At 43.7% G+C, this 14,930-nt stretch overlaps 1 protein-coding gene across 4 annotated transcripts in view; it reads left to right on the forward strand.

Annotated features, from left to right (window-relative positions):
- The first annotated feature begins 527 nt into the window (after positions 1 to 527).
- UBE2E1 (ubiquitin conjugating enzyme E2 E1) overlaps positions 528 to 14,930 on the forward strand; it is a 45,333-nt gene continuing 30,930 nt past the window's right edge. Inside the window, exons 1-5 of one of the 4 annotated variants that reach the window (XM_041714472.2) lie at positions 528 to 722; positions 845 to 881; positions 1,390 to 1,454; positions 2,718 to 2,896; positions 4,986 to 5,036. In XM_041714472.2, coding sequence (XP_041570406.1) covers positions 543 to 722; positions 845 to 881; positions 1,390 to 1,454; positions 2,718 to 2,896; positions 4,986 to 5,036 — 512 coding nt within the window. In that variant the 5' untranslated portion in view covers positions 528 to 542. Of the gene's footprint in view, positions 723 to 844; positions 882 to 1,369; positions 1,455 to 2,717; positions 2,897 to 4,985; positions 5,037 to 14,930 lie in introns of all 4 variants that reach the window. The other 3 variants (XM_072925700.1, XM_072925699.1, XM_030264976.4) reach the window with 3 other exon arrangements.

Genomic DNA, 14,930 nt, shown 5'->3' on the forward strand with positions numbered 1-14,930 from the left:
AGGGTGACATACAAACTCCGTGGTGCGTGGTGGAGACAGTCCAGTGTATTTTCGGCCACTGAAGACACCAAGTAACTCGATAGGCGATCCCTCGATAGGCTGTGGAAACTGGAGGCAGCGAGCCAAATGTGCCCCGGGTGAGGTCGGTGGGAATGTTGGTCTCCATTGTCCCTTCACGAGTGGGTCCGGCATCTCCTGGAAGAGCCGCAGCTGCCCACCGGGGCTGCTGCCCGCGCCTGGGCCGGGGGCGGTGGGTCGCTCCAGCCAAATCACTTTTCTCCGTTGGGTGGACAGGGAGCCAGAGATGGACAGCAGAGGTTTCGGAGAAATGAGTAAATCGCCTCGCGATTACAACACGCTAGCGAATACAACACGCCTTTTTCCGCAGACGGGCTCCCCATCAGGGGACTGGGGGAAAAAAAATTCCCTAATACTTTTACCTTTGGAAAATTGAAAGGTCTGTGTGTGTATCTGCGAGCGTCTGTGTGTTAGTGCTGTCGTTGCCAAGCCCAGAATTTTGTTTTCTCTCCCAGCATGCGTTGATGACATCACGAAGTGCCCCTTCTTTGTGTGTCAGTGATGTCACCAAATGCAGTGTGGGGGACAATGGAATCCTGAACTCCGGGCGAGGGCGAGTGGGAAGCGGCCGCTCCTGCTGCTGGTTCAGGGCTGAGCCGGGGGAGGGAAGGGAGGACACAGCTGCTGCTTTGGGGCTGAAACAGGTGAGAGATGGGAAAGCTGCCGGGGATTCCTTTTGCCTGGATTGGTGGGGGCGAGTGGGCTTTGGGCTAGGCTTTTTTTTCTTTCTTTCTTTTTTCCCCTTATTGCTTTCAAACTGAGACAGGTGACAAGTTGCTGCTGCCGCCGGAGGGACAAAGCAGGTGAGGCAGGGTAGAAGCTTTGGGGTTGAAACAGTTGTGAGAATAGGAGGAAAGCAAGCAGCCCCCGCGCCGAGCCTAATACCCCCTCTGAGCCTTAAAAAAAGCAGCCCCGGGAGCTGCCCCTCTCCCAGCCACCTGCTTCCACCGCGTCCCCGCGGGGGTCTCGCACGGAAGCAGCAGTGGAGCCGGGGAGGGCGCCTGTCCCTCTGCCCCCCGACACCCTGCAGGTTACTTTTCAGAGGGTCTCCATTAAAAACTCACGTTCCCCTCCGTGTGCCCCTTTCTCCCCTCCCCCGGGGGAAGGGAAAGGGAGGGGGCCGTGGCGGCCGGGATCCCCCTCCATCCCCGGAGCTGGGGCTCAGCCGCCCGCCCCCGCCGCCCCCCGCTCCGCACCGGGTGGCGCCCCGGCCCCGCCGCCCCCCAGCCCCGCTCGGCGGTGGGGGAGGCAGCCGGGGAAGCCATTGCCTGTTTAATAGTTGCTGTTGCAGCACTTCCGCTTCTCTCCCAGCGAGAGAGACACGAGTGGCCAGGCCCAGCCGCACCGAGGAGGAGCAGCCAGACACAAAGGGAGAGGTAGGGGGACGGGGCACCCCCCGCCGCCCTCCCCGGGGGCAGAGGCGAGGGGCAGGGCCGGCCGCGGCCCGGCGATGGGGCGGCAGCCGGCGGGGCAGGGGGGTGGCGCCGGGGCTGTCAGGTACCGCTGTCCCCCGGCCCTGCGGGCCCGCGGCCGGGGCAGCTCGGCCGGGCCCCCTCCGGCTCTCGGCCGGCGGGGACAGGGGGCTCCCCGGGGGCCGCAGCCCTGGCAGGGAGGCGGCTGTGTGTCGCACCCCCCCCCCCCCACCTTCCCCGGGCCCGCGGCTGCACCCCGAGCCCTTCCCCCGAACTCTCCCGGGGTACCCTGCCAGCCCCCCCATCCCTCCCGACGGCTTCCCGCCCCTCTCGGGTGCGGACCTGCCCTCGGCAGCCCGCCTTGCTCGCCCTCCTCTCCCGTGCCCCCGGGGTGCCCGCACAGACCCGGGCTGCCTCCCCCTGGCCCCCGCTGCCCCCCTCCCCGACACCGGCCTCCCCGGGCCCTCCGCTCTCGCCCCTCTAGGCCCTGGATCTGCTTCCCTCACGTCCCCCCCGGCACAGACCCTCTGCTCCCTTCCCCCTCCGCTGGCATATGCCCCTCGGTGCGGAGGGCCTCGGTGGGTGCCACCAGTGCACCCCACTCCCTGCTTAGCCCTTCCCTTTGGTTTGCTCCCTTCCTGCCCGCCTCCCCTCACGGCTTCCAGCGCCCGATCCCACAGGCAGGGTTTCCCCACCGCAGGTCACACATCTGCCAGGGTCTTCCCTGTGTTGCCAGTGATGCCCCACTTCCATTTTAGAACTGGCAACGGGCACCCCCCTGGCCCCATCCATTCCTGCCTCCCCCACGTGCCTCCCGGGAACCCAAGGGACCGGAGCTGTTCCATTTTTATCTCCTACACCCCTAGGCTCGATAGTGGTGGGTGGTGATGGCTCCTCTTGTGTGTGCAGTTTGGGGGAGATTAGAAAGAATTGCTTTGAGCTTCCCTGATCCTCGCAGTTGTCCCCGTTCCAGTTTCCTCTCATTCCACACTTGCTTTCTGGAGAGGAAGCTTTTAAAGTCCCTTTCCCCCTACTCCTCATGTTACTAATGCAGGGGAAGCTACTGCTCCTCCTGCTATGGGTGTAGGGCCTAGAGAGGAGAGGGAGACACGAGGATCCTTTAAAAGGAGCATGACCCAGACACAGAGCGAGATTGTCAGCAGCCTTTCTCTGTGTGTGTTTGTGTTCACTGTTTGTTCCCCATGCCCCGTGGTGTCTCCTCTCCAGGTTGGGGTGTGTGGTGGGGGGGTCGCTATGTCGGATGACGATTCGAGGGCCAGCACCAGCTCCTCCTCATCTTCATCCTCCAACCAACAGACAGAGAAAGAGACAAGCACACCTAAGAAGAAGGAAAGCAAAGTCAGCATGAGTAAAAACTCTAAACTGCTATCTACCAGTGCCAAGAGGTGAGGCTACAGTCAGTTTTCTCACTGATTTCTTGCATCTTCCCTTCTTCCTCATTTTATTTTGCACTATTCCCCTGCTCCTCTCATTCCTCATCTCTAGTCCTTGTGCTCAGCCTTTCTACGTGAAGCTGCTATTGTCTCACTTTTTTCAGTGTCGCTGCAGTGAGTGTCTGACCAACTTCACTGCTTTGTGGTCCATCTTCCTTCTTATCCCAAATATTTTCCTGGCTTTTTTTCTTCTGGGCTGTTATTCTGACCCTCAATTTTTTCTGCTCTCTTTTCCCTTTTCCTTAGTAGTATTTGTTATGGGAATGGTGTAGGATTGACATTTAGACCTTATTTTTTTCTCTGCTACTGGAAAAAATACTGGATAATATATGGTCCCAAGTAAGGCATTGCATTTCAGCATTTGTTTCACTCCCATGTGGGTTGAAGTCTAGAGTGTCTTTTTTTCTTTCCAGAACTGATTTGGAGATTAATTAATGTTTGTAAAGTTTTGAGCTTGCTTGGAGGAGTGCACTGCAGTGTGAGGAGTGTAATATAGCCCCAGATCTTTACCAACAAATACATTACTGTTACTTTTGTCTGCTCATCACTTATATTGAATTTTCTGTGTATGGTTGGATGCTCACTGGAATAAATAATCCACAGCAGGCCCACTTGTGGACATTCTGCTCTAAAATAGTCTTTGCTCAAAGCACAGAGTGAGTTTGGGCTTTTTTTGAGAATAAAGTAATTTTTATTCCAGAATAATGTGTAGGGAGAGACACCTGCATAGAATAGGAATTCCAGAACAGCTATGTCAGTTTTCTTCATTTAGACAGACTTTTTGAGCTACTAATTAAAAAAAAATAAAAAAGAGTTTCCCTTTTTTATTTATTCTGTGTGTCACCTGAATTCAGCACCATCCTGCTCCAGGGAGCTAAGCTGACAAATGGTGGTTTTCAAGCAAACTTGCAGTACTTCAGTAAGAATAATAAACCATCTCACTGAACAGCTTTGCCAAGCAGCAGAGAGGTTGTATCAGTAGGTGTCTAAAGTGACTGGGGTTTTATGCAAATGCCCTGTCGTAGCAACTAAGTTCTCTGTGGCTTTGTAGAATTTAGGCAGTTTGGTTATTCCAGATCTTCACTCAGCAGGTTTCCATGGCAAACTGACATATAGTGGCAAGCAGTGTTTACGTGTTGTGCCCTTCACTCTTTTAAGGAGAAGATTTTAAACTGCCTCCTGTTGAAAGGCTGTGGTTCTTGTGTGTGACAAGTGGCAGGAGATGCTGGCTGAGTTTAAAGGAGAAGGGAGGCAGGCTGAGTGCTGGGTGGGGAAATCTGGAAGGGAAGCCTGAGTGACAGTAATGGGACTCCAGGGAAGGGGATGATAGCTGGTTGGGCGTTTTGTGGCAAAAGCAGCATAAGCCCAGAATAGTCTGGGCTGGGAGAACAGGGTGTTGGCTGAGCACAGTGGAGAGAGGGAGCGTCTGGAGTCCTAGGGAGGGGACATGTGTGGCTCTTGAGGGTGAAGAGAAGGGAGAACTGAAGGTGGTAGGAAGTGCAGAAGCCTCGGAAATAGATATTCACCTTCCTTAAAGTGTCCTTGAGAATGGCGCAGTTATTGACTCCCTCAGGGCTGTGGATTTTTTTTTCTCAGGATGGTGATGAGAAGCTGGGGGAGAGAGGAGGGAGCCAGTTTGGCAATGACTGTTTCTCTCAATTCTGTAAGACAAAATTCCTTTTCAGACTGCAGTTGCTTCTTGGTGCATCACATTTGCAGAGGTTTCCCCTCATTTACAGGCTGGTTGGCAGAGCATAGAGGACAGTCTTTTCCACTGTGTGACTGGCATCTTTGTGGGAGTGCAGAGTGGTGCACCTGTCTGGGTTCAGTACACGATGCCTGTCTGCTTTTCTGCCTGTCTCTTTAACAGGGCAGGGCGCCTGTCCTGCTTAGGGGGTTTGGACTGGTGGGAGGCCGCAGCTGAGAGTGCCTCTTATGTACTGTGGCAAGCTCACAGTGACAGTATGTCTGCAAGGATAATGTGTTAACTGCTATCCCGCACAGTGTCTTACCTTTGTTCCTTCTTGCTTTATTACCACAGGATTCAGAAGGAATTGGCTGACATCACCTTAGATCCACCTCCCAACTGCAGGTTGGTGCCCTTTCCTTACCTGAGGAGGGTGGGGGAAGGTGAGGGGCTGAAGTGTGCCCGTGTGTTGTAACTGCACTCAGAGGCTCTGGATGGAGCAGAGGAATGGCTGTTTAGGTGGCCAACAGTACTTTTGTGAATGCTTGCCTGATTTTAAATGGTTTCCGGGTGGGGGTACCTCCAGAGGTTGTATGTATTTTGATCAGTTTTCTGTTTGTTATGGGGATTGTTTTGTTTTTTTAACAATTGCATTTCAATATGTTATACTGTTTTGTGTGTGTATGTTTTAGAAACTGGTCTATAAAGAAGAGTGTGAAAACTTTCTCCTTGTTTGTTTTTGGTTTTGGTTTATAAATCTAATGCCTGACTGCACTAATCTTATATAAATAAGAGTCCTGCCAAGGCAGCAGAGAATGCTCTGAGGTTTTTAGCTCAGGGTTCTGTTGTGAACAGCAGCTGACAGTGGAAGTGAAGTGCAAATTTGTCACTCAGTGGGTGCCCCACTGGAATGTACATCTTACCTGATGAAACAGAAAGCAGGGGTATTCTGTTGCCCTTTATAAAGTAGCTTTTTTTAAAGTATGTTTTAGAAACTTATATTGTCAGGTTGATTTTTCTCATTGCATGGTGTTGCTGAACCTCTTTGCATTTGGAGAGGAGGCAGTACTAGTGTAACATCTTTGGTTATACTTGCCTCATCCAAGAGGAAAAGAGGCTTTCAATCTTGTCTGTGTTTGCTGTAGTTGCCAGTGCATAACTCTGTTCCCATCTTCTTGCTGCAGCTGAGGTTTTATGTGTTTTGATGTTGGTAATAGCAGAAATCAGAGAAAATTATGTTTATAAATAACTGTTTAAACTGGTCTTTTTCGTATTGAGTTTCCACCCATAAATGTACATGAACCTTTTTATTGAAGCTTTTTGCCATTGCTATTCTGTGGGGAGGCATTAGCACAAGAGTTAGCCTGACAGGTCCAGAGCCACCCTTTCAGTACCAGTCCCTAGGATCATAATTAATTGAAGGAGAGATTAAATGTGATGTGTGACATCTAATCTGATACTAAGAAGATTTGCTGTTGGGATGATAAGTTTTGAAATTTTAGTTGTGACAATATTGTTTAGGGACAGTAATGACTTACCTGAACATTACAAAATTTCCAGTTCTTGGGCTGGAGATGTCTATCCCGTGTACATCCTAGCTCTGTGTCAGGATGAAGTCCACATGCTTTTCCTTCCTCCTCCTACCTTAACATGATTTTCATGGGAAAGAAACATATCTCAGGCACTGTTGCTTGCTCTCTAGAAAACTGAGTGTGGTAGTTTTAGTTTGAAACTAGGCAGAAACACTAATTTTCTGGATGGTCAAGGTGCTGGGACTTCAGACTGAACTTTGCAAGTCTATCCAAAAGCTGTGGTAGTATATGAGTATGTTAGATTGCGTGTTTCTTCTGAAGATTTGTGTAAATTATATTAGAACCCTGATTTGTCCTTGTTTCAATTGGATTTATTCACAGGTAAAGATGAACTAGCAGAATACTTGTCAAAATACAGTATAGTTTTGGTTTTTCTTTTTTAATTACATAGACCATTGAGGATAATGTGCTTCAAGGCCCACATAGTAAGTTCATGTTATTTCAGCCTTTACAAACATTTATAATGGTAAAAATTAGTTTGTAGTACAAATAGTGATGATTAATCTTCATCCATAGTGGAGTTACAAGTACTCTGCATTTCTTTTGACTTTCAGATGAGTGACAGTGAAGGCTGGCAACTCCTGCAAGTAATTAATGAATCTGGTGTAGTTGTTACTGCCTTTTAATATGTTGATAGGTAGGAAAACGTGAGTGGAGGGGTTTGTTGTGTGTGTATGTGTGACCAAAGGAGTTTTGGTATTGCTCATCTTGGAGAGAAGTCATCCTACTTCTGTAGACGTATTGAGAGCCAAGAAGAGCGGCTCTGCTTATGGCTAACAAGGTTCCAGTTGTGCAGTCAAGCACTGGGAGTTTGCCTCTGTAGCAGCTGGTTTGTAAAAAGGCAGGCAGGTGTCAATTGCCACAACAGTGAGATGAGTTTCAGGTACTGCAGTTGTGGGGAAGTTTCACCTCTTGTGAAAAAAAGCCTAAAAAACAAACAGAAATAGTAAATTTATGACTGTGAGGAGATTAAGCAAATGAGAGACTCTAGTTGCTGCATGGTATTTAAAGATGCCAGAATTTGTTCTTGGGAAGCCTGCTAACAGTGTCACTGCTTTCCTTTATATTTTTTCCTTTTGTATGAACATTATTGACATGCTGTGAAGGAGGTATTAAATACATAGTTTGAGAACTTAGTTTCAATTTCCTGCCTTTATGATTTTGCTTATTCTAACCTTTCCACTGACCTCCTGCCCCTCATATCTCTGCTGCCTTTGTGCCTCTACAAACTTTTTTCAGGTGTCACTGGAGGAGAGGGCAGTCCTCTCCTTTTAGGCATCTTGCTCTTTCCTACAAGTTTAATCTTTGAACTTACATATTCAGAGCATTATGTATGATGCCACATACTACCTGTTGTACTGTTGATTTTAGGGGTTGCCAAAGCCTCAAGTCACATTTGAAAATGTTTGTCCAAAACTGTATCCTGTTTTATGTTAGAAACATCATAAGCCTTTTTCTTTTTCTGGACGTCTATTCTTACACCCCCCACCACCATGTTTGTATTTTCCCCTATTCTGTGTCTGGTGTTTGATATAATTCATGGTTGGCTGTGCTTTAATTTTTGGTCTCACTGCAAGATACTTCTTTCAGTCTTATTGCAGTAATGGGAGTTTAAGATATTTAACGCATCCCAGAGCAGCTCTGTATATTGAAAAATAAAGGTTCAGGTTGTGAAGGATTTTTAGTAAGAACTGTTTTACCATCTCTTACATGAGGTATTTTTCTTCTTATAAAATATGACATACAAGATGCAATTACAAATAATGACAACCATTTGACATTTCAAACAAAATAGCTTAAAAATAAAGGTTTCATTTTTATTTTTGTAGCTTTTAGTGTCTTTATTTTCATGTATGTAACCCACAGATCATCTGTTTAAAAAACAAAAACCAAAAAAACCCAAACCCCAAGCACACTCAACATGCTGTGATTGAGCAGCTGTGTGGTTTTACACATATGTGGGTAATATGAGGGGAAGCTTACTCCAAAACTTCCTCTCTCCTCAGCACTTTCCTTGCTTCTGTTTTTTCCATAGCTTACCTGTCTCCTCCAAAAGTTTACCTGGGTTTGTGTGTCATTGGCTGGTTCATTTCTCATACTCCCTGTGCATTTGTGTCTCCTTCCTCAGGGTGTGATTTTGATTTTCACAGGCTAGTGCAGTTAGTTGTGCAGCGGTGCAGAATATGTGGATGGAAACAGTTTCTGTTTGGCTTGCATTCAAAATGTAGATTTTTGGACTTGAAAACATTTTCTGAAAAGATACATTTAATACATGGTGCAAATTCCTGGGTTCCTGCTGGGAGCAATGCTGTCCTCATAAGTGTCCTGGTGTAAAGTATGTTTGGCAACTACTTCTGAATGGATTTTAGTCCTCTTCATTATTTTCAGTAGGCCAGTGCTCTGGAGGTCTTTAATTTTTGCAAGCTTATTTGATTCCCAATATTAATACTGAGTTATGAAAGTTAAATATGACTTTCAAGTTCAAAAGGTGGTTAGTGGTTAATATGAATTGGAGAATGACTGTTTGGACCTAAAGTGTTTAAATTCTTTTGAGAGTGTTATCTGATGATCTCCTACTTGGTTTTATATCAGAGAGTTTGAACTCTAAAACAGGAATTAAAGAAAGTAACTAGAAACTTCTTACTTTTGTTCTTTAGTATATGCTGGTAACAGAGGAGGTGTCATGCCTTTGCTTTGAGTCTGCACATGTCAAAATATGCTTCTATCTTGCTATGTAGGCAGACCTGACTTTTATTTGCTGGTGACACTTAGGAGTGTTGTGCAAAAGCTTTCCTTCTGTCTCTGTGATGAAATGTCCAAAGCTTTAAGAGACAATAATTCAAACTTTAAGTACTCTTTGCTTACTGTGTGTAATTTATTCAACCTCTGTATCTAAGCATCTCCTGATGGTAGATCTGCTTATTGATGTGAGGTTATGGAACAAGTGGTTTTCCCCATTTGTAGGAGTGAGGAGTTATAGCACACAAAAAATAAGTGATTTGTCTAAGGTCATGCAGGAAGTCTCTGGCAAAGTGGAGAAATTAGTGTAAATCTCTTTAGTTTCATGCTAACTTGCAGCTGAGCTGTTCTGCTGGAACTGTGTTCATCAGTTGCATTATGAGCAGGGCTTTGAATTTGTGCTTTATTGGGTGTCTGGTATTGACTGTATGTAAGCATGGTAATTTAATGTTATATTTCCCATCTGTGTAGAGGGACCAAGATGGATATTAACTAGAATTAATGTTTTTTAATCTACCTTAGCCAAACTGAAACAAGTTTGTCTCCACATGGCTCATTTAAGTCCATATAGGCAAGACCAGCTGTTATTTAAACAAAAATAATTTTCAAACCTTTGTTGAAGGAGGCATTTCCCTGCAGGGCTTTCCATTGCTTCAGAGTAAAATGCTATCACAAATTCATTATTTAAATAATAATAAAATACAGTTGTGTTTTTTGGCACCTTCATCCCAGTTTTTGTAAATTTGCAGAATAAGGACCAGATCTCCTTGAGAGTCTTGTGAAAGTTAACTGTCAGCACTTAATAAAAATGTGCCTCAGTAAAGATGGTGGGGAGAAGTGCTTTCTCATATTAATGGAATATTAATAGTTTTCAAAACTTTGCAGTGTGGAATTAAGATTTCTTGGCTTGAGAGAAGTCTGCATAAAACGTGTGGCTCAAAGGCAGTTTTGAACTCAACAGCTTCATATTATAATTAATATATTTCGTCTACATACCATGCAGGTCTGGCATTTGTCTTGCTTACATTTGTTTTTTATGGTGCTTGTAATTTTTTGGAAATGTGTTTTTTTCAATACTTTCAACTCCAATAATGCTTTAAGTGCTTTTGCTTTTAAATCTAGAATATTATTTAAGGATAGATTGTCACCGTTAAACTCTAATATCAGTGTTGTTTTTATTATAGTTTCATGTGTGAAATAGCCCTTCCTGAGCACAATCGTATTCAATAGCATAAACTTTCCGGTTTTACATTTTCTAAGTAAGAAGCTTAATTTCATTATGACTTTTTTCCTTAGTATGCCCAGTCAAATTATTAGGTCAAGAATGACACAAATGCCAGCTTTTGCTTTCTTGTAGAAATAAAAAAATACAATCACTTTTAAGGAAGGTGAAATTATCAGCTTACAAAAGTGGTTTTAGAAGTATTTTTTTCTTTTTTCACCTCGTATTGTGTTGAAAATGTCTTTTCTGTGAGAGGTTTCCAGCTGTAGGATAGGAAGGACCTACATAATTAGTGCTGTGTGTAGTTGAAAAATATCTTTTGTCATATAAACTACCAGTGGTTCACCATTCCCTCCTTGCTTTGTTTGGCACATGATCCCTGGAGAAATAACTCTTCCTTTTGAAATGGTGTATTAACTAATTTAGAGATCCTCTGCAGCTGTGTATGGTCTAGCTTGCAAACCGTAAAAATAATACATTTCTCTGTTGGCTGAATTTAAGTATGTGGAGGTAGCAGCTCCTGCAGGCAAAGTCTTCTGTCCGATGTACTCAGACAAAGGCTGCACAGGAGCAGTGTCTTTGCTGAGGATCGATTAGTTAATATTACAGGAATTAACTTTTCTGAAGCCACTTCTGTTTTTATTTTAACTGTCAGAAATGTTTTGATGGCCAGGCTGTTCAGACACTGTGGCAGGAGCCGGCTTATGCTGTGGTAGATTTTGCTTTGCACATCCTGGCTCGGTAATTCCCAAATGAACTGCATTCTGTGCTCTTGCATGCCAAACATGGAAACGATGTATCTTGAGAGCGGCTGTGAAATTGTAGCATGGCTAAGAACAAAGAGGATTGAAATCCTTTCTGTGCACACTCCCTTGTATACCACTTAATTTTATTATTTGACTTTCAGTTTTGCTGCTCTTGGAGGGCACTGTGCAACTGTGTTTATGATGCTGCATATATGTTTTATCTGACAAATTCTTATATTTCCTCTTGGTTTCACAGTCTTGTTTGGCTTTTCAGTTGTATTCCAGTGCTACTAGTCTAGATTTTTAGACCGGATATGTGTATAGCAGCAGTTTATATGTCTGGTTTTGTTTTAAGAAACATATACTGTATGTGTATGAAACTTCATAGAGGTAAATGGGAAACAATGTATGTGCACTGTTTATACTTCAGGGCTTGAATCTATCTCGCCTTTTTATATGAAGACAAAATTACCCATGGATAACTGGCTTGTCTAGGGGATCGAGGAGGATGGTTTTGTGTTTGAAGATTTCAACAAGAGCAGGTTGCCAGAGCCCTGTGGTTTCTGAAGAACAGGTTGGTTTTGAGAGCCAGTCTTATTGTGTCTGGCAGATGTTCGCTTTGGTCCCGCTGTTGGAGGGAGTTGTGTTGGGATGGAAACAGAGTTCACTGTGCCGGTACATTAGAGAATTAAGGTTATCGGTGAGTTTGTGTCTCGTGAAACTTTTGCAGCCTCTGCCTGTGCTCTTCTGTAATTGTACATGACAGACCAGCCTTCCATGCAGCACCTTTTCAGAAGCATTTATTGTACTAAAAAATAGGATACGATTTTATGTGAATGGGTTAAGAGATTGCACACCTATGCAGACACACACTAAGGGCTATGCTTTCTCCACAAAATGAAGTGCTTCAAACTAAGTTAAATTAATGATGCAATTTAGTCATTATAAGTAAAATCTTGCCAATCTGTATATTTATTTGAATGAAATAAATTTATACTTATTTTTCCCTCTGAGGCTTAACAGTGGAGGTTTAAGTGCTCACTTCATTATATTACAAAACTGAGGAGAGAACATGTATTGTCAAGTACTATAAATAAACTACAATTGTCAAAATAAGCACTGTGCACTCAATAATTCAAAGGAGTTTTCTTGTTTCTTTTGCTAATTTGCAAATTTCTGCAACATGCAGTTAAAATTCCAAGGCATTTGGGGAAAGTGTAATGGTTGCTACCATGCATTTAATACATATTTTCTGTGTGTAAGGGGCTAATTGACATTACAAGAAGTTGCTGCAGAGCTGTATGCTTAACTTCAATATCCAATCTGCAGTGCTCTTTATTAACCTGTACTCTGGGGGAAGGAAGCTGGGGAAGAAAAGGAGAGTGGGGCATGCAGACTGTAGCTCAGGGCAGATGTGGTGTTTGAATCTCTTCACTCCCTCCAGTGTCTTCCATAGTTTCACAGCTGAAAATATGGGTCAGATAAGATGAAATTGAGCTGTTTTGAGAACTGCGTCCAGGCCAAGTTTTGGCAGTTCGTTTGTTTAAGACAAAATACAAAGTAATTGGATTAAAGAGGCTGTACAATTAATGATGTAGAGTCCTGTTAGATTTCTTTGCTTCTGTGTTTCTGTGAATCACTGTAGAATTTAGGTCTCAATTCCTTCAGTAGCTTCAACTTTTAGAGTCAAAAGGAAGTGTGGACCTAATCAGATAAGCATGTTAGTATATGTGTTTTGTACTTTGTATCATTGTAAATGACTGTTTTAAAAGATTGCTCATCTCTCCCTCTGGAGCTGCTGGGCTTGCTGGAAACACAGAGAATTTTGTTCTGGTACTGAGAACTGTAAAGGCAAAATGGTGACAAGCTTTCTGGAGCAGGTGGACTGCTAATATTTAATGGTTTTTCTGCTGTGGGTATCTGAGCAATATTTTGGTCAGCATGCTAATCCCAGTGTTTTGCTGGGAGAAATCAGGAGAGGGGTCTTGGTGTGTTTTCTTTGATGCCTAGGATCATACAGGAGTTGCACACAGGAGTGAAAAGGCCCCCAGACATTAAATTTAATTCTGAAATCAGAAGTGCCTTTTCACAATTGGTGTATTGATAAGGAAAAACCTACTTCTGATACAGTCTAAGAACTTTGTCAGATTTATTTGAGACAGTGATTGTTCTATAAGGAGAACTGCCAGGGCAATTGTCTCAAAGGTTTTAGATGCAGTTTGAATATCTTCACTAACATTTTAAGGTGCTAATTTAGGTTATGACTGTTATGGATTTCATATGTTTGCAGTTCTCAAGTGGACAACTTCTAGAAAGTTTCAGTGTTCTGTTTATATTATTTATATTTAATTCAGTGTTATTTTATATTCTGAATGAGAGTAGCAGCTCTGAGAAGTGGCATATAAATGGTGGAGAAAGTGCAATTTATTTCATTAAAGCAGTGTTTAGCTGCTGCTGAATGTTTTGAAAGATGGTTAAAATGTATGCAATTGTAATAATAGCGTTTAAAGTAATTAGATCAATACTGTAGGATACCACAAAAGGTTATTTTATCAGAAGTTTCTGATCAATCAGATTGTTGTAATACTGTATTTGCACAGTGTTTTCTATATGTCATTGTAACCTTTTTAAAGGAGGTAAATTAGGTGATGCATACAAGCCCTTGTAGTTAGTATCCTCCGTGTCTTCCTTATAAGTTATTTATCAACGAGAATTGTCTAGCTTTCTTTTTGATGGGATAATTCTTAATTTGAGATTCTCATTATATTTTGTAGTGCTTTGAGTTCTGGTACAAGTATTTATGCCTCCTTACACTTGGGTGGCTATGGGAGAGAGAAAAGACTGAAGGCTTTAAATAGCTATGCTAAGTCTCAAAATATCATGAATCTCACTGAGTTCTCCATTGCATTAAAGTTATGGCAATGCTTTCCTTCCTACTTTAAATTGAATTTCAACAGCACCTTTGTAACCTAGGAAATCAGGCAGAAGGATATACAGTAGTGACAAGAGTGACCCAGGAGATCTAAATTTTGAATGTAACTAGTGCCAGGCCCTCAGCTGCCCTGCTGCTTGTCTTTCAGCTGAATCCCAGGGTTGAAATCTCTAGTGAAATCTTAATGTCTTCTTTTAAATAGCATCTTTCCAATCTTTCCATCCCCTCATTCCTCTTGTGAGGTTAATCAGATTGCAGGTATTTGTAAGACTGAGAGATGAATGAGTTGCAGATGAGGAACAGAAAAGGACATAAAACAATTAATGGAAACAAGATTGTACAAGGCATTAATGGAGACTATAAGGGACAGCAGAGAGGTGGCCAATCAGGGTGGCTGAGGTGATTTTGCACTGGTTGCTGGAATAGTTGCAGCAAAGGTGGAAATAGAGACAAGACTGATGCTTTTTCTGGTGCAGCAGTTTAGCTCTACTTTCCGCTCCTTGGACTGTAAGGAACAGAAGACATAGGGTATCTTTCTCTTGATGGATGGGGAGGACCATCCATGGGCCACCCTCTTCTTGGGCATGAGTAGATTTTTGAAACAGTAAAGCATACAAGCTGCAACAATAGTTTTGCTATGGTGATTGTTTTGCACCCCCACTTGGGAGATAAAATATTAATATAGTAATAAAGTGAATGCACTTATATGACCTTATCATGGGAACAACATACTATACCTTGAAGAATATATGTAATAGGTGCCCTACTGTATCTTTGTAGACCTCCTTGAACTGCTACTTGAGTCACTTGTGACTCTTGAGCCATGCCCTCCTAGAAGCACATCAGTGAGGTGTGAGGAGTGGGAGAAAAAAAAAAACTGGGGAAGTGATAGTAAGCAGAGGGAGTGAAAGGCAGGCAGAGAAATGGAGGAAGAGGGCAGAAAACAGAGAGAGAATCAAATGACTCAGTCAATCCCAATCAAATAGACTAGTATTAAAGATAGGAAGTTGCAAATTAATTTTGTTGAAGGCCCTGTGAATTTGAATCTCCCAAAGGAGCACACCTGGG

Source organism: Taeniopygia guttata, chromosome 2 (genome assembly GCF_048771995.1).
Source record: "Taeniopygia guttata chromosome 2, bTaeGut7.mat, whole genome shotgun sequence".
Classification (NCBI taxonomy): Eukaryota; Metazoa; Chordata; class Aves; order Passeriformes; family Estrildidae; genus Taeniopygia; species Taeniopygia guttata.